Below are 17,270 nucleotides of genomic sequence, written 5' to 3' on the forward strand. Positions count from 1 at the left end.
AAAGACAATGGGGCAACTGAAAACAAAGAACAGAATCACATCGTTCTGTTTAAGAGAAGAATGACTGACGAACTGTCACATCTCAGCCGTCATAGAAACTCTGACTCGGCGCCCAACAGAAATTCCTCTGATATGTGGGCAAATCGCAGACATGAACAGCGCGCCCAGTATCGAAGAACGAGGAATTCACCAGAAATTCAAGGAGACAATGTGCAGCATCTTTTTGCTGCTCTGCAACGACGTGGGTCTCAAGGAAACACTGGGGTGAGAACTGCAAGACAAGAACCCCACACCAGCCGCAACGCTGCTAAACAAGTCGCACGCAGGCAATGGATTGCTGGTCGTCAAAGAAACCAGGGTCCTACGCAAGACAACAATTTCTTCCGTGCACGGGCTTGGCAGAGGTATCCAAGATACCAAAGGTTCACCAGTCCAAGGCCCACTTGGTACAACAGACCAGCGTACCAAGCTGATTATTATCATTGCAGACCCTTGGATGCAACCTTTTCCAGAAACACTTCTTGTGCAGGCTTTGCACAGAGACAGCACACTGGCAACTTCTGCTGTCACTGCAAAGGCCAAGGAAAAAGGGCCAACTATTACAACTACCAGCAACGGTTCACACCACGGCGGAACCACAGGGGCAAGTTCAACAATGAACACCGGAGACGGTCACCGAACAATTTAAGTTCCAGTGGAAATTTGCCCAGCAAAGAGACAACAGAGCCACAATCAGTAGTGGCCCCCAGACTGGCCACCAGCTGACGACAAATGTCCAGCAATCAAGTCCTAAGGTCCCTGATGCAATGAGTGCACTGACGTTGGCAATGTCCAACATCACCCTTTAATTTGTTTAAATTGTTTTAGTGTCAACACCGCAGTGGTGGAAATTTTATGGCAAACAAAATAAAATAAAATAAAAAATGTAATTGAATTGATTGCATTTCATCAATGGATACATGAACATACAGTTAACTAAATTAATAGTTACTCATGTAGTGTTCTTTAGGCTCTGTGCTCCAGCACATTTATTGCAAAAGTAAAATGACAGACACTTGTATCGTTGGTGACGGATAAATACTGTCACCTGTCTCAAACAAAAACCTACCCCTTCTTCTGATTGGCCAAACAATGGCCCTAGTAAACCCTGTCATATAGCCTGTGAAATACTGAAGTACCTTTCTGGGACTGACTGGGGTCAATGTAACACTTAGCTGCCTTAGCTAACAATACCAACAACATGTTGCTATTGTTATTGTTTTTGAAATGTTTTGTAAATGTATTTTTGTACTTTCCCTGTTGTAGCACGTTGAGATTCTGTATGTAAAGTGCATTATAAATTAAAGGCATTATTATTATTATTATTATTATTATTATTATTATTATTATTATTACCAAGCATTTCTCACCACATTATGACAGGCTGCATGTGAGATCACATGACTCAGGCTTTACACTACTTCCTCATCATATCATGTACAGATGTTGCATTTTCCACAACTTAACTGAGTGATTGAGTGGTTTAATGATGATTGATGAGAAGGAAAAAATGACGTGTGTCTGCGTCAACACAATAAGAAGGGTTCCGTTTTTAGTTTTCTGCACTTCTGCAACTTTTAAAAGTACAGTCCCCCTTAGTTTTCTCTCCACATGATGTCATAATGTTGGAGCTGAGATGTTAGAGCATTTTTGGCTCATCTAGTGAGTTTTCTGTGGAAAATGTCAAACGGGAATATTTGTGAATTAAGCACATATGTTCCCGTTTAAGTACTTCATTTGCTAAGTTATTTAACTTATGCGCATGAAGTAATTTCATCTTTTTGCATTTAAATGTTTATTTCAAAGAGATGAACAGTTTGGCTTCCCTACAGCTGGGCTGACAATAAAGACAAGTAATGAGAGAAGGTGAAAAACTAAATTAAGCACGATCAAGCATGAAGTACAAACAGCTTCCTTTAGGAGCTGGAAAAGCTTTCACCATATTGAGAGCAAATCGTTTTAATTATTTAATTTGCTTGCTGTATATTTTGGTGATTCAATACATGCATAATAACATTCATACCGGTAGAAATAGTTTTTTTTCCCCAAGTTATTTACAATTTTGATTGTGCCAAACTTAGCAAAATCTAATATCAAAAATAAATAAATAAATGGTGACTGTGTCTTCCAAATACGGCATTAATTTAATCCTGCCTTATCAAAATGAGCATTTCTGATATCCATAATGTTTAGGATACGTTACACCTCATCTTTTTGGATTTCTCGCCATGAAACAGGAAGTGCTGTGTAAGTAGCCTGTACATGGTCCAATCTGCCTGAAACTTTACTCTCTCAGTTGCAGCGCCACCTGGTGGATATGCGTGGGCCAGCCGGGCCGCTCGGATGCGAGGACCCGTCTAACGCTGCTTGCAGCTTTAATTATGTTTTAAGCTCTTTTTTTTCATCTTACAGTGTTTCCTCCAGTTCTGCACTCTGAATTCACCCGGTGATCTTAATTCTTATTGCGTAAAATACAAAAGCTGTGAGCATGAACAAGACAGTTTAGATATGTTTAACCTGTCAGAGTTAAAATCCTATGTGCACTGTGTAAAAATCAGCTTTTAAATACATTTTTACTTCATTTCTATTTGACAAACCTGCCGACTCGGCCTCACCTGGAAGCTGAACACAACACAAATAATCGTCTTGCCTGTTATGGTGGAGGCTTAAAATCAGGGTTCAGTGTTTATTTGAGAGCTGGTGAGGTACAGTGTGTGCTCAAAATCCACTTTATGTTTCGAAATCAGTCTACAAATACTGAGAAAATGTGAAAACTGTTCCGACCATCGTAAGTTTGTTGTTTTGTGCGTCTCAACAGAAACCGTCCATCAGTCTACTCTTCTGAAAAAGTGGCATATCTGGAAGTTTAATCTAAAGCATGCAATGGTCCTGTATCTATGTGACTATACAATATCAGATACTTTTTATTTCACATTCCTGTAGTTTCTTTCTAGAAAGTGAGATTGATCTGATAAATGCAGTATTTTCTATTTTCATGGATAAACAAAAAACAGCTGTCTGCCAAAAGTGGAAATCAATGCATAAAGACATATTTACATGATCAACAACACCTTTTTAAGATATAAGTCCCTAGAAATAATGCTTTGGATTTTACATCTAAAATAAGTGAATAGTAAGTAAATACACTGCCTAAAAAAAAAGTGACAGACTACGATTTCATTGGACTGCCTTTTGTTTTGATAACGGCACGTATTTGCTATGGCATCATTTTGATAAGCTTCTGCAATGTCACAACACGTATTTCTGTCCAGAGTTACATTAATTTTTCACCAAGATCTTATATTGATGATGGGAGAGTCGGACAAAGTCTTCTCCAGAACATCCCAAAGATTCTCAGTGGGGCTGAGGTCTGGACTCTGTAGAGGTCAATCCATGTGTGAAAATAATGTCTAATGCTCCCTGATTCACTCATTCACAATGTGAGCCCCATGAATCCTGGCATCTTCATCTGGGAACATGCTCATGCCATCAGAGAAGAAAAACAACACTGATGGAAAGACCTGGTCATTCAATATATTCAGGTAGTCAGCTGATCTCATTCTTTGGTGCCCCCATCACTTTGGAACAGGGTAAATCTGGACTCATCAAACCACATAAGCTTCTTTCATTGCTCCAGAGTCCAATCTTTATGCTCCATAGCAAAATTATTTATTTTTTTTCTGATTAGCCTCACTGATCAGTGGTTTTCTTAGAGCTACAGCTGTTTAGTCCCCATCCTTTGAGTTCTCTTTGCATTGTGCATGTGGAAATGCTCTAACTTTCACTATTGAACATTGCCATAAGTTCTACTGTTGTTTTTTTACGATTTGATTTCACCAAACGTTTAAGTGATCTCCGATCACGATCATTCAGGATTTTTTTTCCGACCACATTTCTTCCTGGAAGCTGACGGTTCACCACCATCCTTAAGGTTTTAATAATTTGTTGGATGACTCGTAACCTGATTGTAGTAGTTTCAGTAATCTTGTTAGTTGTTTTCTTTGCTTGATGCAGGCCAATAATTTGACCCTTCTGAGACAGATTAACATCCTTTCCATGACCACAGGATATGGTTGTCAAAGAAATGAGAAGCTACTCACTGCATCAGCTAGGGTTAAACAAGTTGTTGCTGCTGAAACATATTCATCACTGCAGTAATTATCCAATGGAAGGCTCTTACCTATTTGCTTTAGTTAAATCCAGGAGGTGATTTTTTTTTTTGTTTTGTTTTGGCTGGGCAGTGTATAATCCATACAGCTGAGTATCAGAAATGACCCAGTATGCCAGTAAAATCACAGAAGGCCCTGCTGTCCAGTCTGAGCAGGTACAGTGGAGAAGCTTAAAAGAGAGATTTGTTTGGACCTAAAGTCTGAAAACTTGGTAAAAAATCTTAAGTATTTCTCTATAACATTAAATATTCATGACTAGATAAGCAGCAGTCAAAAGTTCAAAAAGTCGAGCGATCTTTAGTTGCTGTTACTCAAGTTTTTATGTACAATAACTTTAGAATATTTAATAAACTCATGCAAAGTTTTACTTCATATTGTGAATATTTTTCCAAGTTACAGGCCCTTAAAGTACATAGAGGTGAGTTGAAATTGTGTGTTTTAAAATTTTTGTTACTTTTTCCAGCATTTTTGAGCCCTCATAGCTTCCTGACTACAGGAAATAGCGTGAAACTGAATTTTATGGGTGGAGTTTACACAAATGCTCAAAGTGGAACTCAGTGTTTTCCCTGGGTTAGTGATGAAACTTTTAACTGATGCACACAAGTAAAGGAAATTACCAAGTTTTTCCTCTTTAAAACTGTGAGAAGTGCAACAGCAGCACAAATACAGAAAACTCTTAGTTGAACAGCAACATATTTTTTGGCAGTAGTGTGGTAATGTAAGACTCCATCAAAAAATAGCTTAATGTCTGTCTGGTCATTGATTGAACCCCCAAAAGTCACATCAAAGTTACACCAATAGAAGCTTTTCCAATGGAGAAATTCCTTATTTCTAAAAAAGGCTACAGCCACCCTACGACTTGCTAGCTCGGTTTACAACGAGAAGATCTTTAAGAGTTAAATTACCTCCTTCGTTTTGGTAGAACAGATGTCATGGCAATTTATAGCAGCGTGGTTGAGTATCAGCTTTGGTCTGAGAGGAAAAAGACGAAGGAAAAACACGGCTGTAGGAAATGCAATTTATTTGCAATTTTTTAATAACATCATTCCTCAGATAAAAATGCAATGTTACAGGAATATACATCAGATATTAATTTAAAACTTGCTTTCAAGGGACCATACAGTCTAAATATACTTTTTCCTTTTTTATTTACTGGTAGCGTGCGTTATAAGCAAGACAGACTCTGTCACCAATGACAGACTGACAAGTTACAGATACAAACTGTACATTACTTATTTACAAATCAACTTTTTGTTTGGTTTTTCGTTTTACTTTTTATTGAAAATAGGAGTAGAAAAAGTGATTGAATTAATATTCTGATTTATTTCATTTGTATTCTTTCCCTTTCTAAAATCTAAAATGAATGAAAAAAAACCCTCAAGAACTCTCCTTTAGAAAACAGAAAGAGAAGCAGAAGAAGAAGAAAATAAAAGGGTGTGTCAACCGTGAGACCATGCAGTCGTCACCAAGGAGACAAATGGTAACCGAGGAAACCAAATGATGTTGGGCCAGTGTCACTTAGCAACCTCAGAAGCAATGAAATCCCTCCCACAGTGGAAAGGGGGAGTGGCTTATGTTCAAGAACTCCGTTACAAAATGGCCACCTGCCTCCAAAGCTACTGCAAGCACAAGAACACACTCTAGTTCTTTTTTTTTTTGACCGTAAATAGTGCTGTTATTAAATACTACATTTAACAGTAGCGTCACTACTAATTTTACAACAAATTGGTCTCTGTGTGAACACCTCTCTCCAAAGAATAAACTTAAGGATCGATAACAGAATTCTCCCTTGACGGGAAACAAAGAACGAAAACGAACAAACAGCTCCGTCCTGTCAAAGGCCCTTTAACGCGTTGCCTGAGTAGTGACCCGACACTACAACCAGAATCGTAAGACACTACTGACCAGTGGAGAACCTGGCATTTACCCGGTAAATAGGGAACGGAAAAGCCTTCGTTATGGAGCCACTGAATCCTAACGCCTGCATGGAAGAAAACACTGATACTGTAAATGACACCGATGAACTCATTCTCTAAAGCTGCATTTGCACACAGACACATTTGTTTTCCAACTCTTTGCACAAACTATGTCTGAGCAAAGAGTTAAATCCAAAATTTTCACATGTATGGTGCTCTATTTTTTCTTCCATTAATGTCTGTTATAACTGAAAAAATGTGGATTTTTTTTCAGACATCAGTAAGTGCATCACTGCATCCTACATTCAAGGGATGACTTTGTAGAAATAATTATCATTCGTGATGCGATGTTAAGTAGCTCTTTTGTGTAAAAACTAGAGAGGAGGAGAGGCAGGCAGAGACATTCATGGTTCTGATGAGGATGTTTTAAGAGCAGAACCGCTGATGGTAAAGTCTGCATTCTAAAAGCTGCTGCCACACCTCTAGAGCTGTAAGTGCAGCTTTTCTTCTCCAAAATCAACAAACAGAGAGCCAGCTTGGTGTCAGCCTTGGGACATTCGTTCAAACAGGGATCTCTAGGATTCATGTATATATACCAACAACAAAGAATGAGTGATGAACGTGAGGCTTTCGAGGTCCTAACGAAACAGTCGTCCTATATATTCACATAAAGGTGCTGCTGTAGGTGCTGCTACACAATGAGTGAGTTAAATTGAACTATTCTATATGTTATTTCTAAACCTACTGGGCAAGCAAAGCTCATCTATCAGCTTCATTTTGAAATAAGGGAGGGTTGATCCTCACCAGCAGCCTCTTGAACACATTTGAAGAAGACTGATCGGTGAGGAGTTAACATGCTTCTATGAGAAAAAAATCAGATGTTTGAGTGTTGCTATATAAGATTGCAGTGAGTGTAGCTGATTAATTAAACATTATATTAAGTGTTTAATCCAATTTTTCAGGTTGTAAGTAGAATGTATGGACAGTGTGTTGATGCCAAAAGCGACTATTCCGCCACTTAACATCATCCCAGTCTAATTCCTGATTCCTCGATCATAATAAATCCATCAAAAATGTAATTTCCCATCTGTATGTGTTGAATGAAATGCACCACCTAATCATGCATCCTGTTGGATCTATAATGTTTCTTCTTAAAATCACACCTTTTGCACAAGCAACAAACAGACAAATCTTTACACAAAGGAAACTTAGCGGTAATTATCTCCAAAAACCTAATGCAAACCTGTAGTTGATGGTAAAAACCAATAAAATATTCTTGGTCAAATATAGAAAATGTGCAACATGTGTAGAGTTGAATGAAACTCACATCATGGCACCTGAAAACTTGGGCGTGTTTTTATAAGTAACAAATGTTCTTTTAATCATCTTACATCATCCTGCTCCAAACTGTCTCTTAATATCTTTTAATTCAGATATAGTTTTTATATTATTTAATATCTAAAATAGAAGACACTTGCAATATAAACTTGTATTTAATAATATATTCCCTCTTTTACTTTCCGTCCACTTTCCCAAAGCAGTATCGATGTCAAAATAACATCTGTACAGAAAAACAAAGAGATTCTCTCTTTGTTTCTCCAGAAAAAAGATTTTCTGACTTTTTTTTTAAAAAACAACAGGCTATGCTAATTTTACCTATAAAATAAAATAAAATCTATATTCAAAATAGTCATCTTAAAATATTTTTTGTCGGGATCAAACGGTGACCAACAAACACTTTGATTTACAAGAAAATAGAACGTGCTTCTGTTGCAACAAGGGTAGATCCACATGAGTGACCAAGACAGGAAACATAAGAAGACTTCTGCTCTCCAGCCTCGCTCTCTCTGAAATGGCAAAGTTAGTTTAAGGATAAACACACAACTCTAACACTTTTAAATGGTATATGTGTGTGTAAAATACTATTTATTTTTCATACCGAGCAGCTCAAATCTTACTCATATACAGCAGCTCCTCTCCAAAATCTGTCTTTTCACCCTTCTGTGGCTCCTCACTGTCAAGATATCACGTAAAATACGACCAAATCCAACATATTTCTGCATATATAGTAATAAACAGACAAATTGCTGCTCCTAAGTTCAGAGCTTTTAGTGTAAATGCAGCCAAAAATCAGCATCAGATCTCAGTGATGCACAAATTAGTTGACCGGACACTGCTTTCCTTTCCAATCCGCATACAATGCAGATGAATTAATTTGTCTACACAGATGTAGTTCAAGTCCTCCATGTTCCTTCTCGGAGGCAAAAAGTAGAAGCTACACGGTTTTAATGGCTCATAACATACAGAAATCTAGTCCTTGATAGTTGGAATTTTTGGTTAAGTTGCTAGATAAAGTGTACAATGTGTGTGTGTGTGTGTTTTGCTGATGTAGGACTAGTTATAGAGAGACATTTCTCTCAGTGCTACAGTAGGAAATGACCAGACGCTGACCTGCTCTGACAGGCTGCTGGTAGCTTGACATGTTTCTTCACAAAGCATAAACACAAACACAAGCAAAAAGCATCTCAGATTTCAGATCTGTCTGTTGTTTGAAGTTTGAGCCTCATATTCCTGGAGGGTGGATAGATTTGCACATGTAGGTTAAAAATTCATTTGTGAAGTAGCCTTTTATAATATCTGTACTTTATATTAAGTGATATTTTCATGGACTAAAAAGCTCCACAGTCTGTAAATCATCCTAAAAGCCCGTCTCCCATCAGCTAAAACATGATTTCACTTCAGTAATTCCAACTACATTATTCCCTGCTGCTTCCTTTTGGTTAAAAATACAGTCAATAAAGTGGGAGTTGCTTCAATGAATTCTTACTGACCTTCTGTCAGTAGGCCTATATAATACATTTCCAATAGTTCACTAAGTACATTCCCAAATAGGTGTCCTGTCCGTTCCTTACTCTAACATTCTGGTGATTAAATATTATATATTCATATATATTTTTGCTATATATGGTATATAAAAATATACAATCATTGGCTAGTGGTGAGACAAAAGATATCATCATTCACGTAGGACCAATACTTTATATCCCTAGAGAGAGAGAAACCCATGCACATGAAACATTACTGGAATATATAATTCACCATTGTCAGAACTTAGACCACCCTGAAATCCAAACATGATGAAAGCAAAACCTTCAACAATCGCCAAAAATACTCTCTGTCTAACATTCTTAGTCGGGCCAAACGCCCACTTCTTCCTATTGTCATCAACCGCCAAATAGATTGTCGTCCGTCTGTAAGAAAACAAGCCTGTATTCTCTCAATGTCTGCTTTTTACTGGAGGAAATTGGTTGAATTTGAGGTGGAGATCAAGGGGGGGCAGCGTAAACTGGCTGCTGACTGACCGACACTGAGGCAGAAGGTACACAAACATGCACTGAAAGTTGATAATGTGACTTGGAAAACACGAGTGGAACTACAGTATGAATTACAAGGAGCAGTTCCACATCTGCAGTTTGGTGAATGTTGGTTTACTAGAAAAAAGTAACAGAAATGAGACAGATCTCAAGATATTAATTGCACCTGTGCTTTTTATGCTAATCAATCAAATTAGCTTTTAAAAACAGACTTTTACTGCATGCATACAGTACAACAATATTTTTACAGTATGCTGTTTTGCAGACAAATAGCATTTTAATGGGAAATTCTGCATTATCCAATGCCAATTAAATTGTAACTTTAAAAATACTTCATTCGGATTTCATAAAAATTATATTTTACTTGTTTTCTGGCAATTATTTGAAGCCATCTCACCATTATCTGCAAATAAGTTTAAAAAGATGCTCCACATATCTTACAGAAGGTCAGCTTATCCATGATGAAGACTGATTGAAGGACCTTTATCATGATAAAGCCAGACCAAAAACAGGGCTGTCTTAGCATTAATATAGACAACACAGCTGTCGGTAAGCTTTTCATGTGTATTCTTCATCTCATGCTTAAATAAAACAAGTGTGTTTTGTGTAACTTCTGCCTGTGTCTGTCCTGAATGTGGATTTCAGCCCAACAGAATGAAAACGCCAATTTCGAGCAATTTTCGTAGAAATTATTCCCAGTGGTTTATTTTCTACAGGGGAAAGTTTCGAAGACAAAGAGACAAGAGACCATGGCAACACAGAGGCATGTTTTAGTGACATCTGTCTGACCTGGGAAGAAAACAAACACTCTAGCTCACTATTTTTCTCATGTTTTGATAATCATATCGCTGTCCTTCTCAGGGTTAAGAGTCAGAAATTAAACCAAGAGCCCATAAGACACAAGATATGCAAAACCATCTTCCAAATCCAGTCAAATATTAACCTAGAGAAGAAATACCGACTTTAATCACTGTATGTACACCAAATAGAAAAAGCTACTCTGTCAGAATGTGATATGATTCCTGATTGAAACGAAACGATTGCAAAAACCTGGAACGCTCAAACGTCAACATGAGGACCTCATGCAATACTGATGTTACACTCACGGAGCTCCATTCACAAACTATAGCTGGAAATAAACAAGATCAAAGGAATACAGTCAAAAAGTATTGAGTCGGGGAGATGAAGTGAGTCGATTTTGCTGCTGAATCACCAAAATGAATGACAATTTTTTTAACTCGGTGTCTCCATTGGCTTAAACCACGAGCAAAAACGCTGATTTCAGGTCACAGCCTCAATAAACTTTTTTGACCGACACCCCGGCACGAGAAAGATAAATAAATACATCTTTACTATACTGCACTGCAATGTACCTGATTTCAAGTATGTTAGGTTTTTTCTGGCATGGAAACCACTGAGTTTACTTAAAAATGTAACAAACAGAAAATAATACATCTTAATGATTCAGATTTTTTTTTTCCCACTTTCACAAGCATATTTACTTCGGGAACCTTGTATACAGTCATAGTTATTGCATTGTTTTTGCATATCTTGTGGGTTGCAGGATCACACCCACTCATACCTTTATACTGCAACACAACACCTCATAGCTCATGCTAACCTATGAAGAACATAAAAAACTGCAGTTGTACTCCACTCCACACGGGGGCACCACAGGTCTCCGAATCTCTCCCACCAAAACCAATGTTAAAAGTCACACATCAAAGCCTATTTCAGCACTTCTGATATGCCGGGTTACTTTGTGTGTGAATGTTTATTTCCATAATATATGAATGAATATTTATTAGGAACATGAAACTAGGTTATCTTAAGTAAATGTAGCTTATGAGCATGTCTATGTATAATTTATGTACTTTTACTTTATCCCAGAGAGCTGGAAATGATACTGGACAGTTTATAAGTAATAGAAGACATCTATTATGCAATCTTGCGGAAACTTTCCTCATCCTAAATTTATCTATGAGTGGTTCTGTGTTGGACAATTCCACAGTTTCAAATCTGCTTTGAGAGATTAACATTCATGGCTGATAAACTGAAATTGAAAGCAGACACTGTTACAGGCTCTGCTGTAGCAGCTTTTGTACAAAAACTACAATTCAGGTGCCTGCTGGTTACATGTATCATTGAGGAATTAATCCAAGTAGTGTAAATAAGCATAAACAACAGAGAGGAGAAGCTCTGCTGTCTTTTAAATTCACCTGGGCTGCTCCAGCTCAGTGTGGAAACAGAAACAAACGTGAAATTGATTTAATTTTGAGGTTAAAACACTGAAGCCAAATCCTGCCCTGCACATACAGTTGAGGGGTTTAGAAGCAGAGTGGTCTACTCCACAACAAATCTGAACTGAGTTTTATATAATATCTAATATTTTATGGTGTAGATTTTAGTGGCAAAGTTGTCTAACCCACAACCCAAATATAGTGTTTCTTGAAAACACAAAACTTTGAACCCATTTTTCTCAAAAACTAGCTTGGAAACCTTTCAGTTGCACGTTTGACTAAATCCAAATCTGCCCTCGTAACTTTTAGACCTCTGACTAGCTTATACTAAAACTGATGTGATCCACAAAGCAGCCCGTCAGCTTATGCTACCAAATTAGTTTAATAAAGAGTCGTAAACGATGAGGACATTTTCATGAAGCCAATGGATCCTGTCTAACTTTGGGAGTGTACTCCTTTGACAACACAGTCTTCTTCTTCAGAATCTGCAGTATGATCATAAAACAACAACAGCACTGCCACTGAAAACATATTCAACATTCACATTTAGATTGCATAATAATGACAGGAGTCTGTTACTGGCACAGGATGCAGTGTATGGCAGTGTGTTCATGCGTACTCTTCCCTGCCACAAACCTGCTCTGCTGAACGTCTATTAAGAAGAGCTGGCAAATTAAAGAGAAAACTAATGACTAGAAGCTGACGTGTGACAGTGTCTCTGGGTGGACATTCTATATCTTATAAGGTGAGATTTTTAGAGGTAATTTACACAATGTGTCTTGAAATCGTGAAGGCTCTTGCAAAATATCAGAAGTTTTCTAATAAGATTAAAACTGCTCTTAATGCGCTAATCCAAACATAAAGTGAACTCTTGTATTTTGAACTGCTGCTGTTCTGTGTGAATGCACCTTCGGGATTGCTACCAAGTTTTGTCAACAATGACATTAATGGAATCTGTATATCTAGAAAACTGACTCTCTTTTTCTGCAGTTTTCAAAAACAAATTAAATACAGTGAAATGTATTAACATGTGAGCTCTGTTATGTCTAGCTGACTTTGCGTTGGGATTGTAGCAGTAGCAGCAATTGAGTTTATCAAAATTTTCAGTCCATCTCAAAGAGCTGAATTGAATTATTTCAGTTTTTAACACTATAAAGTTGTTGACATAGGAATGATAATTATAAATTGGTGCTCATGATGCGATGCCAGGAATGTTATTTGGAGAAGATACCAAAGTGAGACCTGTGCCCTGTGTAATGTACTGAGGCTTGATGACCATACCTGACTATGGTCGTAAATTTATCTCTCCAAACTGTAATCAAGGAACAAACTAAACCAGAGAAAGTTCAATCAAAAATATGTCACGCTGCTACCTATAAGTCATTAGAAAACAGAAAAGAAAAAAGAAAAATCACACAGGAGATCATCCAAGATGCAACATCCCTCTGAGCTCAGCGGTTTTCAGATAATTTATCACGTTAACCAAACAACTATCATATCTTATCAATGATCGGTAAATTTCCTGCTTGTATTATAATTTCACCAGTTTAAAATTATATCACAGACAGGAAATTGGTTTATCTCTAACAGAGCGAATAAATTAGAATGTTTCATGATAGGAGCCTCAGACAAAGAGATGTGGTTCAGAAGTCTTGCAGCATCTGTACACCAGCCCTAATAGTACGTTTGGAGTTTAAGCTTCCATTAAAACGATGACAGAATGGGTGTAATACAGCCACGTGATCAGGGCGACACCCCTCCTTCTCCTCTCTAACCCGGTTCATTCACAAGGCGTCACTGTGGCAGTATGAATTTGGTGCTTCTACCATTCAGAGCAACTCTCCACTGTGAATAAGATAAGCAGCAATCGCCAAAAAGGCTTCTTACCTTCTGGCCAAGCTGCAATGCCGAAACTCATCATCATCATCATTGTAAATGCATCCTTCACTGTGACCTTGTTGGAGACCCTAACTACCTTTTCCTAACAGGAAAAATAAAGAAAAAAGCGATGACTAGTTTTCCAAGACAGAGTGGCTTCTGACTCTGCAGCTCGGCTAAAAAGCAAAAACCGTGCTAAAGAAATCACAAAGCTTTGGAAGCATGCCTGTCCATGGTAACCCTGTGTTAAGGAGGCCCATTATCACACACACACACACGCACACACGCACACACAACACCATACTTTTAATGCTACCTTAATTTACTGTCTAGGCTTAAAATCAGCTTTTTAGAATACACATGTAACCACACACACACACACTCCCTCGCACACATTTTTTTCTCTTCTGGGAAAATAAATAAATAAATAGATACAATCTGTAAAAGGTGCATACTGATAGAGAGAAAGACCCCCCTTTTAGATACACACACTATCTCACCCACTCGTACGCACACACACCCTGTACTAAAACGCAGACGCACACATCCTCACACACAAATATAGTTATACACTCGCACGCGAACACTACGCCCTGCTTCGATACTTAAAACCTCTTAAAATTCTCCTAAAATAAACCGAGCAAAAATACATTTATAAGACCAGCACCCCGATTGTGCAAACAAATCAAGGATAAATTAAACCAATAACATCATGAATATAAAACAAAAATAGTCATGGCTAGCCAGTTTTGCACAATATTGAACTGTTAAATACATAGTGAGCGTGGTCTGTAGAAAGAGTGTGTGGCAGCAAATCCAACAGGATTCCACGCTGAGACTAAGAGGAGGGTCTTGGAGAAGGAAGTGAGGTTTGATTGACGGCAGACCCTGTGCGGATCCATGCTCGGAGTCTGTTTTCTTTTCAATCGGTCACTCCCGTCCTCTTGTGCACCCTGCCATCTCTGTTGCCCTGTTCGACAAACGCACGCCTCCCCGAGGGCTGAAAAAGCAAAAAAAAAAAAGCAAAAAAAACAAACAAAAAAACAAGAAAACCCCAGCGATGGAGGGAGAGGGATGGCGAAACAACCAAAGAGGACGGAGGAAGGATAGAGGAAGGAGTGAGGAACGGCGAGGTATGAGGCAGAATAGGGGGCTCGCTGTCTCTGATTAGCCACCAAATGCAGCTCCCCATTTCATAATCGGGGCAGCAAGTGGCCAAACGAGGAAAAGCGGCTGAGGAGGCGGAGCCAGATCAAGGTGACAGAAAGGTGAGTTTGTCTCTCGCTGGAGTCTCACTGACCAGAGGGTGAAATAAGAGCTGGCTCGCTTCCTGTTGGCCAGTGTCTCTCTGCCTGTGGCCCCCTGTGGCAGCCCTGTTGAGGCTGTTGGAACCATCCCTCAGATCCTTCCCCCCCTTGGCTGGGGGTGGTGGGTCACCTTAATCCCACCCCCAGGCTGGCAGGGCTGTGCTCCAAGGTTCCTTAGCTTTGGAAGAGGAGGAGAAATGAGATTTCAAACAAGGGTTTTGCTCCACCCATGTTTTACTCAATACAGCGCTTCATCATCAGTGAACCGAGACGGAGGAGTTGACTTTTGACCTCAAGTGGGTGAGGTCAGATTGTAATCCATAACTGACCCCTCCACAAGCTGGTCTGCTGTCCCCTACCTGGGGTCATGGCGGCCAGACAAACAACAAAAACACAACACCAGAGTAGGCATAGGAAATGAAAACATTAAACACACTATGTCGTCTACCTTTCCTTCATTCAACGCCTTCCCTTGTCAGTTTTTTTTTTTTTGCTTGTCTCTACGTTTTGGCTCATCACACTTCGAGGACATGATAAAACTGTGAGGCACTTTAGAGACACACTCAGACACGTGTGGAGAACACACGCACACACGTACAAATAGAGAAAATCATAGATCACGCAGACACACACGCTCAGATAGTACACAGTCTGGTATACTTTACTACAAACATCCACACACACACACTAACTCATTGAAACCAACAAAGTCATAACCAGGTGTTTAAAATTGCGTCGCTGGCCGCCATCGTCCAGAGCGACACTGTGTGTGTGTGTGTGTGTGTGTGTGTGTGTGTGTGTGTGTGTGTTGGTGTGGGGACAGACAGATCCAGCCGTGGCGCTGTGAGGCAGCACTGACAAGCGTCGGTCTCTGATGTCAGAGGGGCCAGTTGGCCGATTGAACCCGTTGAGTTGACTCCTACAAACTCGTCACACACTCCATATCCTCGTCCTCCAACAGCCCGCTGTTCCTCTGCCGCGCTCCTCCAATCACCACTGAGCCTCTGTGGTGCCCCTCTTCCCTCCCTGCTGGCTCCTCCTCCTCCTCCTCCTGTGCCCTCCCCCTGGCCAGCAGCTCCTGCCGCTCCTCTATAGAGGACGGCCCGTGGATGGAGCCCCGGCTTCCTCCAGACTCTCCTCCACCTTCGCTGGGACTCAAGCTGGGCACTCGGTCCCTGTGTGGTGTTGCTGTTGTTGTTGCTGCTGCTGCTGCTGCTGCTGTGTGGAAGGGGAGGAGGTTGCCGTTCGGGTTGTGCTGAGAGGTGGAGGAGGTGCTGGACGTGGCGTTTGTGGTACTGTTGCCATTGAGGATGTTGTTGGCGGCGTGCTCCATCTCCTCGATGGTCATGTCGCAGGCATCCGCCAACTCGGCTTTGGTCACCTCGATGAACGATGGGTCCTGGGCAAAATGACCCAAACCCTCCGATATTAGCACCTTGGTAGGAAAAAGGGCAAAAGAGGATGGAAAGGGAGGAATGTAAGAAAAGAGTAAGGTTTATTGTTTTATAGGTATGTTGTTGAATGCATTCTATGTAACTGAAGCCTCTTTCAGACATGAGAAATGCATCATTAGTAGTTTCAGGAGTCTGATAAAGTAAGTAGGTAGGGTCACTTTAAGGTAAATGTTTAACATGATTTCATTCAGACATATACACAAAAGAGAGAGCCATGGTATGCATGAAATATCTGTCATACAAGAGAGACTGGACAGTATATCAGGCGATGTGTAATACACGATAATGTACTAATAAACAAGATTAAATCTAAACTGATAGCAAGCTTATCAACCTGTTTGAATAACTAAGTATCTATGTTATTTATGATTTCCCAAAAATTCTGTCCATTTCTAACCATAATCTAACTGCTAGAGCTCAGAATTTTCTGCTATGTAACAAAGATTTCAACTGCAGCTAAAAACGGTGACTCTTTGTAAATGCTCACCTGTGTGGGATGGAGAAAAGTTGACATTGTAACTTGCTGTTAGAGCCTGACCATGACTGATCTCCATGTCAGGAATAGTTTATAAACCTAAATATTTAGCAAAGTCACTGGCGCTGTTGGTCCAAGCACAAAAATGCACGCAACTGTCTTGGTTTGGAGATGCTCATATAGATCCTGCTGCTATTTGAGGCTCTATTTTAGAAACTTTCAAAAATGGAAGATACAGAATGAGATAGTTATGAAGATAAATTAGTAGAAAAGTTACTAAGGAATCCATGGAAACAACAAACTAAATTTCAACTACTGTTTTCAGATTACTATCAGTTTTGTCATTAATCTAAGGTTAGTCTCTGTTTTTATCACAGTAAAGTTCTATTATTATTGACATTTCTGTTTGTAGACTATC

General features: G+C 39.3%; 1 protein-coding gene across 18 annotated transcripts in view; it reads right to left on the reverse strand.

Moving 5' to 3' along the window:
• Nucleotides 1-5,212: 5,212 nt before the first annotated feature.
• cacna1c (calcium channel, voltage-dependent, L type, alpha 1C subunit) overlaps nucleotides 5,213-17,270 on the reverse strand; it is a 216,207-nt gene continuing 204,149 nt past the window's right edge. For all 18 annotated transcript variants that reach the window (XM_055006548.1, XM_055006545.1, XM_055006543.1 and 15 more), the window contains one exon: nucleotides 5,213-16,358. In XM_055006548.1, the coding sequence (XP_054862523.1) occupies nucleotides 15,843-16,358 (516 nt within the window). In that variant the 3' untranslated portion in view covers nucleotides 5,213-15,842. The remainder of the gene's footprint in view (nucleotides 16,359-17,270) is intronic.

This window comes from Amphiprion ocellaris, chromosome 21, assembly GCF_022539595.1.
Source record: "Amphiprion ocellaris isolate individual 3 ecotype Okinawa chromosome 21, ASM2253959v1, whole genome shotgun sequence".
NCBI lineage: Eukaryota > Metazoa > Chordata > Actinopteri > Pomacentridae > Amphiprion > Amphiprion ocellaris.